Source organism: Sinohyriopsis cumingii, chromosome 4 (genome assembly GCF_028554795.1).
Source record: "Sinohyriopsis cumingii isolate HCF-2022 chromosome 4, ASM2855479v2, whole genome shotgun sequence".
Classification (NCBI taxonomy): Eukaryota; Metazoa; Mollusca; class Bivalvia; order Unionida; family Unionidae; genus Sinohyriopsis; species Sinohyriopsis cumingii.
The window spans coordinates 108080582-108099873 of NC_142964.1; the positions used below are offsets into that span (position 1 = coordinate 108080582).

Consider the following 19292-nt stretch of genomic DNA (forward strand, 5'->3'; position numbering starts at 1 on the left):
TTCCAAAGGACATGACTTCTATATCAAAATTAGGTTTGATATTAGGGTGATCATCTGAAGACAAACGGAATTGAACACTAAATATAAATGTTGAAATATTTATCGGGTCATGGGGAAATATAATGTTAAAACTAAATTGAGTGACTAAAAGATGCACATACTAATTTACTCGCTGTTTGGACTGACCAGAACCTATTCATCTACCGACCAACACCTACACTTACTAACCAACGAAAAGACAATGAATACTAATACAACCGTACGAAAAGGCAATGAATACTAATACAACCGTACATGTAAATAATGTGTGTCTATACAAAGGCGCATGAAATTGTATGAATAGGATAGAAGCGATCACACATGCGGAGCACAAACATCCATGCAAGTCCTAGCATATACACTAAAAATACTATTACCTCTCTAAACGATAGTAGTTCTCATACATACATACATACAAACATACATGAAAAGGATAGGATATCAAAAACATTCTATTTTGTTTCTGAAAAGGATAGTAGTACATACACAAATATTCATTAAAATGTTGGGCGTGCTTCACGATACCTAAAACAGTCATAAAAAGATAAGGGCAGTTACATACATGAAACATACTACTATACGGTCACACATAAGAGGGTAAGAAGGCTTACATACTAAAAACATTTATGGAAATTTGTGTTTTCTTTCGAAAAGAAAGAAGAAATTAAGAAATTTTATTTACGTAATACCTCTCTTCCCAAAAGATATGGATAGCCCTGAAAATGACCCTTTGTTGTTGTTTTGGGTAGTTGATGTTATCGATATCATAATAAATGTTTCTCCTGGCCCATTCCGACAGCAGGTGCACATCGGACTGCAGTCAGTCCATATGCGAGTCTAACATTTGGACCATCTGCCGATATCTTCCAATTTTCCAATTGAGAGGTAAGGGAATATTCTGACTGCTGCTGCTATTGTTTCACTTGTTGTAAGAGGTATTACGTTTTGTATCTTCTTGTTACCTCAACCTTTGTTGGACGTTTCTCAAAGTTCGGTTGAGGCGTGAAAATTCCCTCTTCCGTTTCTCCCAGTCCATTTCCTTTTCTTCGGCCTAAAAATCCTCTGTATCACCTCTGTTTCCATAAGTCCCTACGCTGTTTTGAAGACTACAATATCCCTCTTCAGGGTACTTTGGCTCGGATGACACTTCGTTTTCTCCACCCGTTCCAAGAAGTGTTCCACTCTATTATACAGGCACTTGAATTTCCTCAACTTCCCGACTTGATAGTGCTGTCTGGTCATTTTATGTTTCTTGATTGGTCGAAGAAATATAGCAAGACGTATTGTTTATTATGATTTAAGCATAAATGAAAGAAAAAACTCAGTGGAGACGCGATGGTGATAGAAAATATCCTCTTATAAATTCAAATACCGTCAGATCTAAGAAATAAAGAACGTGTACTGGTTTTTAAAAACAACCCAATACAGTCAAATCCATTTATCCAAGCAAACCTTTCTCAAGTATGCCCCGCTAACGCAATTAACGAATGAAGAGGGGAGATCATGTACAACTGATAAAAACTCAAAACTCTTTTAAGCTGAAATATTTACAATCTGACAACGTTGTTGAGTACGACTAGACTTCGAATGTTTTATTACAATGTCACTTTCTATTGGCGAACACGACGCTTTTGACCTAAAAAATATAGTTGGGATTAATTTGCAATAAAAACAACATTTCGACCTTTTGATCATTTAGGGAGAAATCACCGTCCAAAGCCAATTAGTATATATTCTAATGATAATCCCAATCTGGGTATATAAACAAAATACATGCCATATTGCCCACACCCCATCAAATTGAATTCTAGTAAGCTCACGTTATTGAACTGAGTGAATACAGCATACTGAATATGATATCGTCTTCGAGAGGAGATAAGCTATATAACTCAAATGTTCCACGCTGTAGTTGTTGAGAAGTAAACGGCAACATAATGGGTTCTGGGCAATGGCCGTCGTCCATATTTATGACATAATCTCGAACGTCTTTAAAGTTTCGACGAGGAAGCTGATCTTTAAAACACACCAGTGGATTCTAAGAAGCTCTGTACGAGATGTGAGTCAGAAGCTAATGACGTACCTAGGCATGTATAGTATGGCACACAAATAATACTGAATTCACACTTTACTTTTTGTTCACAAAGATCTATCAAGTAAGTCGATAAACGAATGTCGCAGTGCTTTGCTACAGGAGGGTTTCGATGCGTTTAATCTCCAAGGAAATCAATGGATGTTGGAAATGGTCAGTCTTTAGCCCATTTTTCCATGGTTGTTACATCTGCAGTGAGCATCCATTCTTCTTCCACTTTCGCTTCCAACGTTTTTTTAAACTTGTCATCAAACATTGATCGTATTACACTTAAACAGCACAATAGATTTGACCCATTTACCATTGTTTTCTGGCCAGGAGCGTGATTTTTGTAACCAAACTGCAGCTTAAATCTTGTTTGCATTCTGGCCATCGTAACGTTTTGAGTGTGCTTTTTCCCCTTCCTTTTCTCATGATGTGTTGTTGCAGTTAATGTTCTGTTTTAATAGTTTATGATGCCTTTTCTCCGACTATTGATTTTCAGTATTCTGCATGCAAGATAAAGTTCACCGTGAATTCGGTGTTACACTGATTACATAAGTCAATGTATTGAGACCTAAAAATCCACGAATTGTTTTGGTCTGTCATAGTCTTTCTCGAGAATCAGCATTATTACACAATTCAGATACAAAGTGTTTAAAAAATGTTGAAATTCATTTGTTGATTGAGTTTCACGTGCGTATCTACAAAATACTTGTATATGAGATATCGCAATTACAAATGTAAACTACAAAATCTCTCTTCTAAATTATACATGGGGATAATATTATGCACCCACGAAAGGAAGGTAGTAATAGCACGGAGATCGTCTGGCATTTTCAGGGTAAGCTGAATTTTATATTTTCGTAATTTAATGTCACACCACAACTGAAAAACACTACTAGATTAGATTTCTTTCTCTCACGTAGGTAAACCCGTGTTGGGTCCTTCCATATATGTATGCCATTTCCCTTTAACCGGTTGGAATCAAACTAACCAAACAAAGCCAAACGTAACATGTATTTGTCTTTGATTTGTGATTCTCAATGACATTGAGGTATCTTGAGTGATATGTACGGGAATGCCACCCAAAGAAGAGCATGCGTAGGGCATAGCTTTCGGTTGTAGAGTAGCAAGATCGTGCTACATATGCTGATGTCTTAGGATGCATCAACTCTCATGCCGCAAGACACACCATTACCATGGTCGCATGGCTCATCATCGCACGCGACTTCAGTGAACTTGGAGACAGTGGGTATATCACATTGCTTCTATGTGTAAGTCATTATTCTTATGTGAAGTCTCTGGACATAATCATATTTTTGTCTTAAAACTTATACCCAAGGTCGGTACTTTCACTGTGCTGTTTTATGTTCGGAAGACGCTCTTTTCTCATTGACAATCTACTAAAGTTTACTGACAATTTGACGATTTGACAAATGTACAATTTAAAAGCAATGGTAAGAGCTGTCAGATGTCAATGACAACAGCTGACAAAACTAATTTCAGTAAAGAAATTAAAATATAAGACGATAAAATTGAGTGAAGAAAGTGACTTTTGTGATGTTTTACACAACTGAAACACAATGCTAGATTAGATTTCCTTCTCTCACGTAGGTAAACCCGTGTTGGGTCCTTCCATATATGTATGCCATTTCCCTTTAAACGGTTGGAATCAAACTAGCCAAACAAAGCCAAACGTAACATGTATTTGTCTTTGATTTGTGATTCTCAGTGATACTGAGGTATCCATAGTGATATGTACGAGAATGCCACCATTATATGGGCACGCGTAGGGCATAGCTTTCGGTTGTAGAGTAGCAAGATCGTGCTACATATGCTCGTGTCTTAGGATGCATCAACTCTCGTGCCACAAGACACGTATTGCTCTGGTCGCATGGTTCAGCATCGTACTCGACTTCAGTGAACTTGGAGATAGTGGGTCTATCACATTGCTTCTACGTGTACGCCATTATTTTTATCTGAAGTTTCTTGACACAATCATATTTTTGTCTTAAAACTTATACCCGATGTCGGTACTTTTACTGTGCTGTTTTATGTTCGGAAGACGCTCTTTTCTCATAGACAATCTACTAAACGTTTACTTACAATTTGACGATTTGACAAATGTACAATTCAGAAACAATGATAAGAGCTGTCATAAGTCAATGACAACAGCTCACAAAACTCATTCTAGTAAAGCAATTAAAAAATAAGAAGATAAAATTGAGTGAAGAAAGTGAATGTTGTCATGTATTTTGCATTTCCTTGTGATTGTTATTGACGCGAATATTCCAAAACTTAGTTGTATCCATGTCTTGACCTTTTGTCTTTCCTTTTCTTAGCATTGATGGGTTTTTCACATGCTCATACTTTTGCGATGGGATTTGTTCTGTCTGATCTGGCAAATTCCCTGTTCCGTTTGTGTGTTTTTTTAAAACCATGGACTTGTTATCATTAGATGTAACTGCGATAAATCTTCCAACGTCTAAGTCCTACGGCTGACGCCGTAATAGTCGTCGTGAGTGTTGTCGCTGCTGGCTTTTCAGTGGCGGTTATCGATGTAGTCATGCAAGTTTTAGAATTCTAGAATTGTAAGGTTCTCTTTTTATAGGATAGTGAAGGTTACTTTCTCTTGTGTTTCGCCAATGAAGTTTCGTATATTTTTCTCAAGTGTTTTAACTCTGTCCAATTGTCCTGTTCCTTTTCATTTTATTCAAGGACAAAATTATCCAGCTGTTCTTCTGTTTTCATAAACTATATCATATCTCAATAGCGGAGAAAGAGGTGAAGGTGGCACCGGTACAATACTTGTAAAAATCAGGAGTCGCAAAACACCAAATAAAAATGGAATAACACTCTCTACAGCACAAGTATCTGTACTTTAATTCTATTGCCGGCAAACCCAAATCAAAAAGTCTTCATTTCAGCCATGTTAAGCTTATTCACACTTGTAAATTGTAGGTACACTCATGTATAGATTTCAAATCATGTCCCAAACACATAATACTCTTAATTTTCCCCATCTTACATTATTAAACCCTTATACGTGAGTATGTCTTGAAAATTTCTTAAGTTAAGAAATTAGGGAGGATCCATTGTACGAAATTTATCCGTGCTACTGCAAGGCCCCGTGAATACTATGCACGCTAATTCTGCTAACTAGCTAATTATTATTTTTGAGAAATATCTTCCAAACGCCGTCTCCCCATAATTAAACAACTCACTCAACTCTAACAAAGCTAGGGTGTGTGTGTGTGTGTGTGTGTGTGTGTGTGTGTGTGTGTGTGTGTGTGATTTGGATTTTTAACGTAGTTTTAACAATGTTTCATTCATATCGCTACGATGTCTGCAATGTGGCAGTTTATAGTGATGTTTAGCTGATGTTTAGCTGTTTAGATGTTTAGCCATGGGACATCATGCCGCAGACACGTAACATGATGTCCCACCCAGTAACATTATCCTGACACCAGGCCGACCAGTCCTAACACTAACCTCTTAATGCTGAGCGCCTAGCGAGGCAGCTGTTTGTACCATTTTTGTAAGTCTTTGGCATGACTAGATCGGGGATCGAACCAACGACCTTCCGCGTACGAGGCGGACGCTCTAACTACTAGGCCACCGGAGCTGTATTTAACAAAACTATAAACAGAGATGTAAATATAAAGAGGACATATTCTAGATTTTTTACAGTTATAAAGTAATTTGTGCCAACAATACAATGCATATGCTAAACCAAGAGGTACTGTGATGTTTAATTAAGGACTTATTTCCTTAATTAGTCTTTTACTCTCGAACGCGACTAGTTTCTTAAGTACCTAATCTGTCGATAAGGGTAATATGTAATTATTAAAATGACATTCTTATCAAATAGATTTAGCTTTCATGTTGAGCATTAATACTTTTATCATTCTGAGTCTGTTTGTGTTTTTCTGAGGTATAAGCACGTATGAACGCAAAACTTTTCAGGGCTTGGAAATCCAAGGGGCAACGAAAATCCTTTGCTTTTGTCATTTGGAGTACTGTGATTTCGATGGCATAATTATATGGCCCATAATATTGCAACAAAGCATCCCGATTACACAGATGAAGAAGTTTTCAACGAAGCCAGGAAGTTTGTCACCGCACATCACCAGGTGAGTTAACAACACACGATTCTATTGATGTCAACCATCTCAAATAATAATATGCCTCCATTGTTATTTTACAAAATGAATACGTAGCTTAGTTTCAGAACAAAATGAGTTTCTAATGGAAAATTGAATTTATATTCACACCGATTACATGTATAGCTTTCAAACGAAATGTACCATTAAAAAAGGCGGGAAAGCTTGTTATATTCAATCAGATGGCGAATTAAACAAAGAGATGGCCAATAAAGCTTTCCTCTCCAATTTAATTTGCATTGTCTGTCCCGGATAACTCTGCTCAGGTTTGTAAAATGCATTTTAAAAAAAACTCCATCATCCTACGTTTGTAAAACTTGATGACGAATTTTCTTTCCTACTTTCATCAGTTTATTCTTTTCTTCGACGAAAGCTATTAAATGTAACATCAACATACATATTCTAGCTGTAAATGTTGTATTTGCATTATTGTCACTAAGGAACTACATACGTAACGGAACAAACAATCACAATTAACTTTTGTCTTCCACAGAAAATTGTAATGTACGACTGGCTTCCATTGTGGTTAGGACTGGATGAATTGGGAAACCCCACCCACGAAATACCACGCTACAACTTGAGTGATCCAAAGAGTGAGTAAACAACCATACCCATCTCAGTGGTATGCCATTCATTGATCTATCATTTTCCTGGGTTGTCAGATATCGTATGTTCTTGTCTAACTTAGTATTGAGACATGTAAGTTCATGATCTGACTGTGGGAACCACACCTTAAAATCCTTGTTAAAGGAGGTTTCTTATTTCTTACATTTAATCGTCATCAAAAAAAACAAATGACAGGGATGTCGTATAGACCTTGTATGTCTTGCATTCAAAAATTAAAAAAGAAATGACAATGCACGTCTGATGCACGTCTGACTGTCATTTGTCAATTTCGTTAATTTTGATTGTGACTTTCTTCTGTTCGTTATTAATTTTGTTTTAAAGAAAGGCTTTCTTTTCCAGTGTAATCCTTGCGTACAGCTCTATCTATATTTTGCAAATTAAGTATTTATCTGGCAGATATATGAGTGTATTCATGAATTTCCACATCTGGTTATTTGCGAAAGGTAACGTTCATCTTGCTTTTCTTATTTCAACATATCTTCCTGATTTGACCTTTAAAAATGTTGAAACTTCTTCTAGAGATTCAAACGACAGCATCGGGGTGGAATAACATAGTGGAAGGAATGTATACCTCTAAATTAATACCAATGTCAACCCAGGGATTAAACATTCTGACCTTTTCATTTGTTCGTCAGAAAATAAGATGTCGCTGTAAATGGAATAATGCGTGTCAAAACAAAATTAGAACATATATTCCCATTTGTAAAGGAGAAAACACGATGTGATGAGAATTCATCCTAGAAAAAAACATACTTTTGACTCCAAAAATTAATTTCGACAAGGCAAAATCTTAAACAAAACATTGCATACATTGTTCTGAAATTTTCAAATATGCCACATGATTGAGACCGCACGTTTATTCTGAGCTCAAATCAAGCCTGAATTAATTAATTTAACTAAATTGAAGTTTTGCAAGATTAGGAGGGAGAAATATGTTTCCACTTGAAAGGAATATTTACAACATAGCACATGTAATTACCCCCATCAACATTACCAGACAACTAACAACTGAATTTGTTTATTTTAAGACAAGTTTTGTCCCCACATTTTTATTTAACTATATTTTACTTATTTCAGATTCATATGACCCACATGTTCATCCGGGTATTTCCCAAGAGTTTCAGACAGCGGCCTTGAGATTTGGACACACCCTGGTGACGCCAGGCTCGTGGAAAAGGTATTTATCTTAAGTACATTGTACGCACACCTCCATCATTCACCTAGCACGGCGCCTGATAAAAAAGAGGTGTCAACAATTTGCAAATCACGAGACTCGCTGTAGGATGGGTGATGGGGATTATACTATAAATGGGGTAGATGAGTGGGTGTTTGTAAGACTATACATAATATAACAGTATTAGCTTCACCAGAAGGAGCTGTTCTTATGTCGGTTTGTCTGGTAAGATATGTGTCCAAACGGATGATGAAGGATTTATTAAATGTTACGTATATATCTTAATGTTGTAAGAGATTCCGCTCTCTGCAAAATTTGACACGCGGTGGTTAATAGAGTCCCAATGTTATGTACAATTAGACGTTGTAATGATTTTCAACATAGCCACAGTCATGTCAGCTTAATTCCACAAAACTACATTGCTCTGTTATGACATGATAAACATTTAAGTTAAAAGTGTCCATGAACTCTACAGCAAAGGAAAGTACCCAATGAATATAATGTAGATACCTGTTATTCTACACCTACTTTGAATCAGATTTCAACTATATACATAGCTAATTAAACATTGGACCATACACGTGTTCAGTCAATAAGATTAAAGCACCGCCTCGTATCAAAACGTGAAATTCTATCCTTTGCATAAAATAATCATTTGCTGATATTTCGTTACGACTCGGTTCTTGTCACGAATGTTTCCCAATGTGCTTTCTCGTACGTTTTCTTAAATACAAGAATAAAACTAAAAGATTGATACAAATAAGCATATTCATCCATACTGATTGGAACATTATTTCTTTTTAAAGAAAGACTATTCACTCAAAGATTACCACTGCAAATTATTTTGAAGAAAACAATATTGACTCACTCATTCACAATTCTAACGGGCCGATATGAAACTTTAAGTTCTACCACATACCCGACTTTCCTTTTCTCCTAATATTCCTTTTCCTTTTTTACGTTCTAGATTGTGTTTCAATTATTCATATTAATTAAGTTATATAAATGCTCATGCGCAAAAATCCATATAACAAACTAGTTTGCTTACAATCTACATACCAGACTTGCTAGTTTGCTTAGTGTCTATCTCATATTTAGCGCTCAATAATCTTTGGCATTAGGTCCGTTTTCCATGTTGGCCATAATATAAGGGTGTTCTTTGTATTAGAGCACGTATTGTTTGTCTGGTATTGGATGTATTTTCCAATTTAACGTAAACATTCATTCATTCATTCATTCATTCACTGTGCATTCATGATCCTTTTTCTACAACGTATACCGTCCATACTAGCTGATAAGTCGAGTCCAATCCAAGCAACATAGACCCTGATCTGCGGTCACATACTGTGCCGTCAAATTAGGTTATATGTTGGTTGTTCTACTGATTACTCCTTACAAACTGCATTGACCGAGATCTACCGGCGCATAATATGAAGGCAGATACGTGTCTATGCAATTGCATTAGAATAGACTTATAAGCAAGCACAGACGGTAAAACTGATGCATCTGCATTATGTGTGGAAGAACGCTATATGCTCGCTAGTAATATTACAAGACACATTTACATATAATTCCTATAAAACATTGCTAATCAAATAACCTAGAAGTATGCATAAAATGACACGATTCAAATAATTGCATACAAAGATAATGATGAAATGTTATAATTACCACTTCCAACCGTTTTGCTGCAAATTGTATGACGATTTTGTATCACCGTATCACTGAAAAGTATTTACACTGGTAGAAGCATATGTTGCTGTCATATTCGATATTGAAATCATCAATGAATGGTTTCTCGTTTTCTATTGCATGAATATAGAGACTCAGGTATCAGCATAAAACATGACTGGTACATATGGCATGTATATAATATCGGAACAAGAGTTTCCATTATTAACAATTTAGTCAGTTTTATGATTTCGCTTAATTTCCCCTTTATGCTTCATAAACTTTTCACTAAGACACATTTCATTTTGTTTTCAGTAAAATAACAGAACTAACCAACAAAACACCCTGATTTTAGGTTTTTCTTTGTCTAATAGCTTTACAAGAATTAGTCTCCACCTTCATCTAGATCTGTCCAAGAAGCATGCAGTTTGAACAATGTTCTCTAAGTTCTCCTATTTTCGTATACTTTACAACTATCTTTGCTTAAAACAAGGTAGAATTTACGAATTAAACAGTAGAATCTCTCACAAAGATCCCATCCAGATGTTATGTACATGAATACTTTTTAAATTTGTCTGGAAAAAAATTCTGAGGGAAATATAAATGCGCGTGCAGTAAACCTGACAATTTCTTTGCAGAGACAGTAAGTGTGAATTTAAGACACTAAAACTGAATATACCCGGATCTCCAAGTAACGTTCACGCTCTTCGGATATGCAACGCATTTTGGAACCCACAGGTATGTATACATTGTGGCACACTAACGACTGACCATGAACACTCTTAAACAAAAGTCTAAATTTAACGATCTATAGACTTTCTAGAACTGCACGAATAATGCCTACCTATGTATCTAAACAGAAACAAGACATAGGTGACATTAATCATTAAAATGGAAAGATCCTGTTAGAGATGAGAAAGGGACGCAATATATTTCAATTCGCATCGGTCGGTACATTGAACTTTACGCAGAACAACAATAATGTATATATTAAACAAAATGTTACTAACACAAAACATCAAGTATGGATTGAAAGATTACTTCCCTATTGATATTGTTTACTCAGAATAACGTTTTATATTCGACTCTAAATTATTGGTGTCTTACATGAGAGAAAACTATCTTGAGATCATTTCGTGGAAAGTACATTGCACGTGCGGTTGGGCTTTTTGGCTTCAAATAAATGTTATGGTAAAGATTTGATCTTATACGAGTTTTCATTTCAAGTTATAACACCAGGTCAAGTTATAACACTAGGTCAACAATGAGATTCATAGGTTTCTTCAGGAGTGAGCACGCATGTATAATTATATTTACCACATGACGATCTCTCAATTATCTAAATGCAACAGCGAAACAGCGCAGTGATTGTACTCGGAAATTAATATGAATGCATCGGATATTACAGTTTTGCCCTATATGACATAATGGAGTAAATTCTGACATTACAAGCTGTAATCTTGCGATTTTCTATCAGAAAGACGTAGTAAAGGCGTATAGCACGCGAATTGTGAGATAAAATATGTTGTTATTAAATGTATGTATGTATGTATGTATGCATGCATGCATGCATGTATGTATGCATGTATGTATGTATGTATGTATGTATGTATTTATTGAAAGGTTCAGTTTGACGCAAGGTCTATGTGTTTATTAAATAGCACCACCAAAATCATTGAAACAGTTATAAGTAGAGATGTATTTCACACACACACACACAGACACACACACACGTATGTATGTATGTATGTATGTATGTATGTATGTATGTATGTTATAGCACTTTGATACGTGAAAGCATCATAAAATATTCACAATATACTGCTCAATTGATTTGCGCACGACAGCGAATTTCAAACTCGCTATTTTTTAAAAAATAGTTGTACACTTTTGCGCCTAGATGTTTTATTACCAAAGTGTCTATCTACATTGAAATTGCAGTCACTTAAGTCCCAGTCACTTGAAAAAGGGGAGCTTTATCTATCGTTGCCAAGTGATGTCATCCTTGACATTGTAGGTTTCCGGTTATATATCAGATGCGTATCTGATATGTATCACTACTCTAATTGAGTTCGAAATGTATTTGCTTCCTTCACTGTTTTGTTTTATCTCGCAAATTTAATTTAATCCTTTTCATAAGCTCTATGCTCTCATTCGGGTACACTATCTCCACTATTATAACCTGTAATTTAGACATAATGTATGCAAAGTTAGTACTATTGATAATATGATAGGTTGATCAGTGTGTAGAAAATATAAATAGATTCATTAATAATAACTCAACGCCAAAGTGTGAATGTTTATTTTCTGAATAAACATATAGTATTCTTTGACAGGAATTTCTATCAGAACAAAATGCTTTTGATGAGGTATTGATGGGCATGGCTTCTACACTGTCGGAGAGAGAGGACCATATTGTAGTTCCAGATCTGAGAAGCAAGATAGCAGAAAGCACCATATATATATATATATATATATATATATATATATATATATATATATATATATAAGAGAGATAGATAGATAGAGTACTAACAGCTGTGTAAAAGCGATCCGATCGCTCTGGAAATACAACTATATAAAACTATTCTTTTCACAAAGGGACCAAGCTACTGAGGACGATTACACAAATGAGACTTGAAGGAAACAAAATGATTTACAGACTATATATGATGTTTGGCTCTAGATATTTACATAAACGATATAATTAGAACAAAGGAATCTAACTGATGATATAAGCCAGTACGGCAGCAATATAATGTTTGCGCCGTCGATTAGGTGGTCTACAACTCTCTACTTCAATGTTTATCCCGAATACGGTACTTTGTTGAAATGTCAAACAATTATGACCAACGCAAGTTTTGTTCTAAAGTAATGATACAAAGTTGTGGTTTGACTAAAATTAAAATAAAATAAAAAGTATGCAATTTTTATATTTGAATTTGTGTATGGAATTCATAGAATTTGAGATCAGGAGTTTGAGACAGCTAATTATAGCTGAATTTATTTATGTTTGTAGCTTTTACATGTATAGTTATCTTAGCGTAGTGTGTTGCACACATGGAATCTACTTGATTGATTCCGCTGGGCTTGAATGTTTGCATCTGTTAAAATGCAACATATTTCTTTCGATTTCATATTTTATGTGCCCCGTTTTGATATTATGTTTGACTCCTGTGAGGACTGAATCATTGAAAGTGTAGCCCAGGGAATATAAATATTCCACCACTAGGGGTTGTCCGTGTTTTATTGCAATGTGTCTTTAGACATATTGGATGCGGCATATATTGCACTGAATGACGTAAATCAAATTATCTGTGTTGGATGTTATAGACTGCTTCTGAATGTTGAACTTTTTATCCGTGATTCTACTTGCAGATATGCTTCACAAGGCCTTGATTTCCCAACTGTTCTTTTATTTGAGAATGGTTTTAACTTTGCCCTGACTAACTAACGTGTCTCTCAAATCTTAGGTGTACGGAACGATATGCCATTCAGAGCAATGTTAAAGCCATTATCAAATTAAATATTTTTTAATACTGCACAATCTGATTTATTTCCTTCAGTGTACATTTTAAGTTGATCGTTGGTGTTCGACTCAATCAGTAGCTGCTCTAGGGAAGGTATTGGAAAGAATGCGTGGTTAAGCTGTAGTGGTTGAGAGAGAGAGATGGAAGTTGGAGAGAAGCTTTGCAAGACGGTGACAAAGCTTATAAGCAATATAATTTGAGGACGTTTTTTTTTTTCTTTCGGAGGGTGATTGTTTCAAATTTGTTTGCGTTCGTTGGTTTCCCACTTCGTCCATTTTGGGAGGAAATAAAACATACGGCTTTGGGTACACAAAAGGCATGTAGGTCAGTGTTTTGCTATCTGCATGTCCTGAATCGTGCATGATGTAGAAGCATAATGTTTGAGGAGACACCGTAATGGGGCTTTTGTTTATATTTTGGAGAACCGCGCATCGGGTGATTGCGTGTCTACTTAACGTTAAAGTCAATTCTGGTGAAGCATGCATTTACTGGTAGGGTAGTACTGGATGAGGTTACCTGTTGTACGTTAATATGGTACAAAATGTTTCTTGACCCTAAATAATAAGAATATAATTAGAAATGTTATAATTGATATACTACTACCTGTAAATCTTCATTTCTTCTTTTTAGAACATTTGTTTGGCCCCCTAGAGTTTTCTCGGCGTGACCTGGTAGCTATCAACATCCAACGGGCGCGAGATCATGGACTATCTGACTATAACACAATCCGGGAGGCATATGGGTTACCTAGGAGACAAACTTGGGAGGAAATCAACACTTCCATGTATAATGGGAGCTTGTATATGCAAGGGGTACTTATCTATTTTTGTCAGTCATACATTCAAGATAGGATTGGACAAGTGTGATAGTTATAGAATAATGTAATTGGATCTGTTCACTGTTTAATCATAAATATATTGGCATTTTGTATTGTCTTTAGTGCATTAAATCTAGATTGTAGTGTGCCGATATAAGTTCTAAGGTGGTGTCATTATTTTATTTATTTTAATGTACTCGTAGTAAAATAACATCGTAAAGAATTAATACAACAATGACACACATGCACAAGTTCGCCTCTGACGTGTACTCTGCCAAAATTAAGTTGACAATAACAAAGATATTTTAATTTTGAAGCAATCTTGTATAACATTCCCAGCCAATCGAAAACTTACGTCGGGTGTACGGAAATGCATCAAAACCGGATAACGTGGACCTATTTCCAGGGTCTTTGTTGGAGACAACACCTGATGGTATGGGAGAAACTTTTCGTACTATCACCCTAGACCAGTTCCTGAGGATCAGAAATGGTGACAGATTTTGGTTTGAAAACACCAAGAACGGGTAAGCTTTATTTTATCACTTGTGTCGATATAGTGTTGTTAAACCAACGTACCAAAATGCGTATTTCACTGTTATAAATTAAATTTGCGAATTATCTTTATTTGTAAAAGATATACGTTGTACATTTCCATTATTGACTGATTATCGATGTAAAGATAGAATATCAGACTATAAGACTTGAATCTTTTAAACCGAAAGTTTGAATCTTGGCTATCAGTTTATTGTTTTAGACTTCACACCTTTCTGAGATGTTTGTGCATGGCCGTAACCTTTGCAAAATTTGTACTAAACATACACACAATGAAAAAAAGTGATTATGTCAACTTAATTTACAATTTTGGTGTCATTAATTTTGCAAAGCCCAGTGATACACTTTCGTTTTCAAAAAGTAGATTGCTTATCAAATGCCTTTCTCGCCAATTAGGCGTTGTTCTCGTAATGTACTGTCACCAGAGTATTTACTAGTCGTTCGTCTCACAATATCACCGTACAGTTTTCCGTGCCGTTTTATTTAAATTATTTTGAATTTTTTGTGTTGGCGTTTCTTAACTTTTTTGTTTAGTATCACATATGACCGCTGGCAAGCATTCCACATTCTTTACTGTCGCTGAGGATATCGTGTGCCATTTTTTTACCACTCAATGTAGTTTGAATCTGATATCGCTACTTACGCATACTCTTCTTTTACTCCACAATTTCCGTGTTGTTAGCGACGTTTCTTCTACTATATTACGTTCTATCCGCTGTTTGTTTGCATTACAATACAAATCTGAATAATAATTGTTAATGTTAATTAGAGCCTCGTTCAATGAAGATGGCGTAAGTAATAATATAATGCCGTTCGTCTTGTCCGTTACTCAAACATTTTGTCTTCCTGACTTTGCTTTCCACAACGTACATTTATCAAGGTTTGCTGTATTGCAACCCAATTTAGCTTGCTGCTTGTTATTTATGTGCCCCTGATCGAATTTGATTTCCAACTTCTAACGACATCATCTACAGAGGTTAAATACAAGACTGTTTGACCCTCTGGTTTGCGTTTCCTCAGCGTTATTTTAACAAAGACGGACTTTCTGGCTTGTATTTCTTCAGTATTGTTATAACCAAGACTGAACTGCTGGATTGTGTTTCCTCAGTATTATTGTAAGTAATATTGTTGAATGTCAGTTAAACTTAGCATGCAGCTGTATATCGTTGAGATCGTAAAGGAATTTTATTGTGAATATTCCACATGATCTTTTGGAACAGCTATACTTTTGTATTGACTTTATTCATATTATTGGATTACCTTTGTTATGTTTACTAAGATTTATTCATATCTTTGGATTACCTTTGTTTTCTTCACTAAGGTTTATTCATATCTTTGGATTTCCTTTCATATCTTTCCTAAGGTTTACTCATATCTTTGGATTCCCTTTGCTATCTTTGCTAAGATTTATTCAAATATTTGGATTACCCTAGCTATCTTTACTAAGGTTTAATCATATATTTGGATTTTCTTTGCTATCTTTCATAAGGTTTAATCATATCTTTGGATTTCCTTTGCTGTCTTTCATAAGGTTTACTCATATCTTTGGATTTCCTTTGGTATCTTTCATAAGGTTTACTCATATATTTGGATTTCCTTTGCTATCTTTCCTAAGGTTTACTCATATATTTGGATTTCCTTTGCTATCTTTCCTAAGGTTTACTCATATATTTGGATTTCCTTTGCTATTTTTCCTAAGGTTTACTCATATATTTGGATTTCCTTTGCTATCTTTCCTAAGGTTTACTCATATATTTGGATTCCCTTTGCTATCTTTCATAAGGTTTACTCATATCTTTGGATTTCCTTTGCTGTCTTTCATAAGGTTTACTCATATCTTTGGATTTCCTTTGGTATCTTTCATAAGGTTTACTCATATATTTGGATTTCCTTTGCTATCTTTCCTAACGTTTACTCATATCTTTGGATTTTCTTTGCTATCTTTCCTAAGGTTTACTAATATATTTGGATTTCCTTTGCTATTTTTCCTAAGGTTTACTCATATATTTGCATTTCCTTTGCTATCTTTCATAAGGTTTACTCATATATTTGGATTCCCTTTGCTATCTTTCCTAACGTTTACTCAAATCTTTGGATTTTCTTTGCTATCTTTCCTAAGGTTTACTAATATATTTGGATTTCCTTTGCTATTTTTCATAAGGTTTACTCATATCTTTGGATTACCTTTGATTTCTTTCCTAAGGTTTACTCATATCTTTGAATTACCTTTGGTTTCTTTACTAAGGTTTACTCATATATTTGGATTACCTTTGCTATCTTTACTAGTTTTACTCATATATTTGCATTATCTTTGCTATCAGGGGCCCCGAGTGACCGAGTGGTCTAAAGCACTGACCGTTACGGATCACTGCCGTCTCACCTCTGCCTGCGTGGATTTGTTGTTGTTGTTGTCAGGTTTAACACCATTTTTCAGCACACGATAGGCTATACATGGCGGCCAGTATTAATGGTGGAGCAAGAATCCGGGAGAACCCCCGGAAAGAACCACTGACCAACGAGAAGCTACTGGCAAGCTTTCTCACATACCCACATTAGCCGAATCCGAGACTAGAACTGCGTGGATTCGAGTCTCTGGTTCGGCAAATTTGGGTACGTGAGAAAGCTTACCAGTAGCTTCTCGTTGTGTCGGTGGTTCTTTCAGGGGTTTCCAGGGTTCTTCCTCCACCATTTATACTGGCCGCCATTTAATGCCAATCGTGTGGTGAAAAATGGCGTTAAACCCTACAACAACAACAACAACAACAACAACCTTTGCTCTCTTTACTAAGATCTACTCATATATTTGGATTATCTTATGTAGCTATGCTAAGATGGGATAGTATCTTTGGTTTGTATTGCATACTTTACAGAGAAATGTTGGATTTTCAGCTAATTTATTGCACCTCTATACGGATGGAACCATGAAACACTTATGCACCTATTATTCCACATACTCATCTGGATAAATTATGTTACTTGATTACCGACTCTCCTAACTTTTATTTTTCACCACATGTCCCCTGTTTGAGGACATAGCAAATAAATCGAAATCATTCGATTTCTTAGCTATGCATACACCAAAAGAGGCAGTTTGTTTAAAATATAATATGTTTAATAAACATTGTCATCTCTACGTCTCATGCCGACCATAACATAGTCATCCTTTTATTATCAGGCTATTCACAGAAGAGGAAATAGAAGAAATAAGAAATGTTACCATTTATGACATAGTAACCAAGGTGACGCGTATTGGACCCAACGATATACAACGAAACCCGTTCTTATTAACGGATAGTGAGTACTGACATAAGACGAGGATTTATATTATTATCCTTGAATCGTCAGCTTCAACATATTTAGATGTTTCCACTGTATGTTCATGCAAGTTACACTTAGTGAATCGTACAGTGTGTGTGTGTGCGTGTGTGTGTGTGTGTGTGTCTGTGTGATTTTGGATTTTCAACGTAGCTTTAACAATTTTTCAGTCATATTGCTACACTGTCTGCGGCGTGGCAGTTTATAGTGATGTACCATTTATCTAACTTTTTGGTATGACTTGACCAGGGTTCGAACTCGCGACTTCCGCATCAGAGGCGGACGATCTAACTACTGTGCCACCTGTGCGGCGAAATGCACAGATATCGTGTACTTTAAATCGATATATACTTGATAAATACTAACGTTCTGGATGTAAAATATTAAATACATCCTTTGCACTTCATAATTTTTGTAAAACTACAATAATGATTTCCTCTGTATTTCTGCAAAGGCGCAAATAAACTTTATCAGTGTAGAGTAGTCGGGCCAATGATAACTTTTGCAGCCCAATTTCTCGTTGCGGCATAAAAATTCACTGAAATTGTTAATGGTAATTCAAGTGGTATTAAGCGTTTGCCTTGAATCACTGACATCTAACCTCTGTCAGCGTGAGCTCGAATCTCGTGCTTGCCAATGTGGGTATGTGACAAAGCTTATTAGTATTTTCCCGTCGGTCGGTTGATCTTAACGGGGTTTTTTCCTCCACCGATTATCCTGGCCACCATGTATAGCCTATGTTACCTAGAGAATCATTTTAAACCCGCAAAAACAACACACACACACTAATGGACACACAAACACAACAAACGCCCATATATATATATATATATATATATATATATATATATATATATATATATATATATATATATATATATATGGGCGATTAGAGTGTGAAAGGGGGAGACAGGTATTTCCGTATGGGTGCATTTTGAGATCTTAGTTGTAGATCCTTATGTACAGATTTTTTAATTCTACGAACATGACTGGGTCCTTATCCACTTGTGTCATGATCACAACTGAATAAATTTATCGTTAATCATACCTGTTTTATCGATTCTATATGTTGGTGTCATTAATCACTGGGCCAAGATTATGCATGGAGTTGATTGCATACGAGTTTAAACTTTATGGGTCAGCCACGTTTGTCGAAATACCGTTATGCTCAGATACTGGATGCTTAGAATATTAATAGGCATATGAATTTAATGTTACTGTCATCTCAGTATGTATGTATGTATGTATGTATGTATGTATGTATGTATGTATGTATGTATGTATGTATGCATTTATGTATATATGTATGTATGTATGCATTTATGTATGTATA

At 35.5% G+C, this 19292-nt stretch overlaps 1 protein-coding gene across 1 annotated transcript in view; it reads left to right on the top strand.

The window, feature by feature from the left end:
• Positions 1–6141: 6141 nt before the first annotated feature.
• The window catches only part of LOC149801849 (dual oxidase 2-like), a 45419-nt gene continuing 32268 nt past the window's right edge, over positions 6142–19292 (top strand). The window contains exons 1-8 of the mRNA XM_089956856.1: positions 6142–6243; positions 6767–6866; positions 7978–8077; positions 10384–10483; positions 12082–12189; positions 13842–14087; positions 14432–14616; positions 17820–17938. Coding sequence (XP_089812982.1) covers positions 6154–6243; positions 6767–6866; positions 7978–8077; positions 10384–10483; positions 12082–12189; positions 13842–14087; positions 14432–14616; positions 17820–17938 — 1048 coding nt within the window. The 5' untranslated portion in view covers positions 6142–6153. The remainder of the gene's footprint in view (positions 6244–6766; positions 6867–7977; positions 8078–10383; positions 10484–12081; positions 12190–13841; positions 14088–14431; positions 14617–17819; positions 17939–19292) is intronic.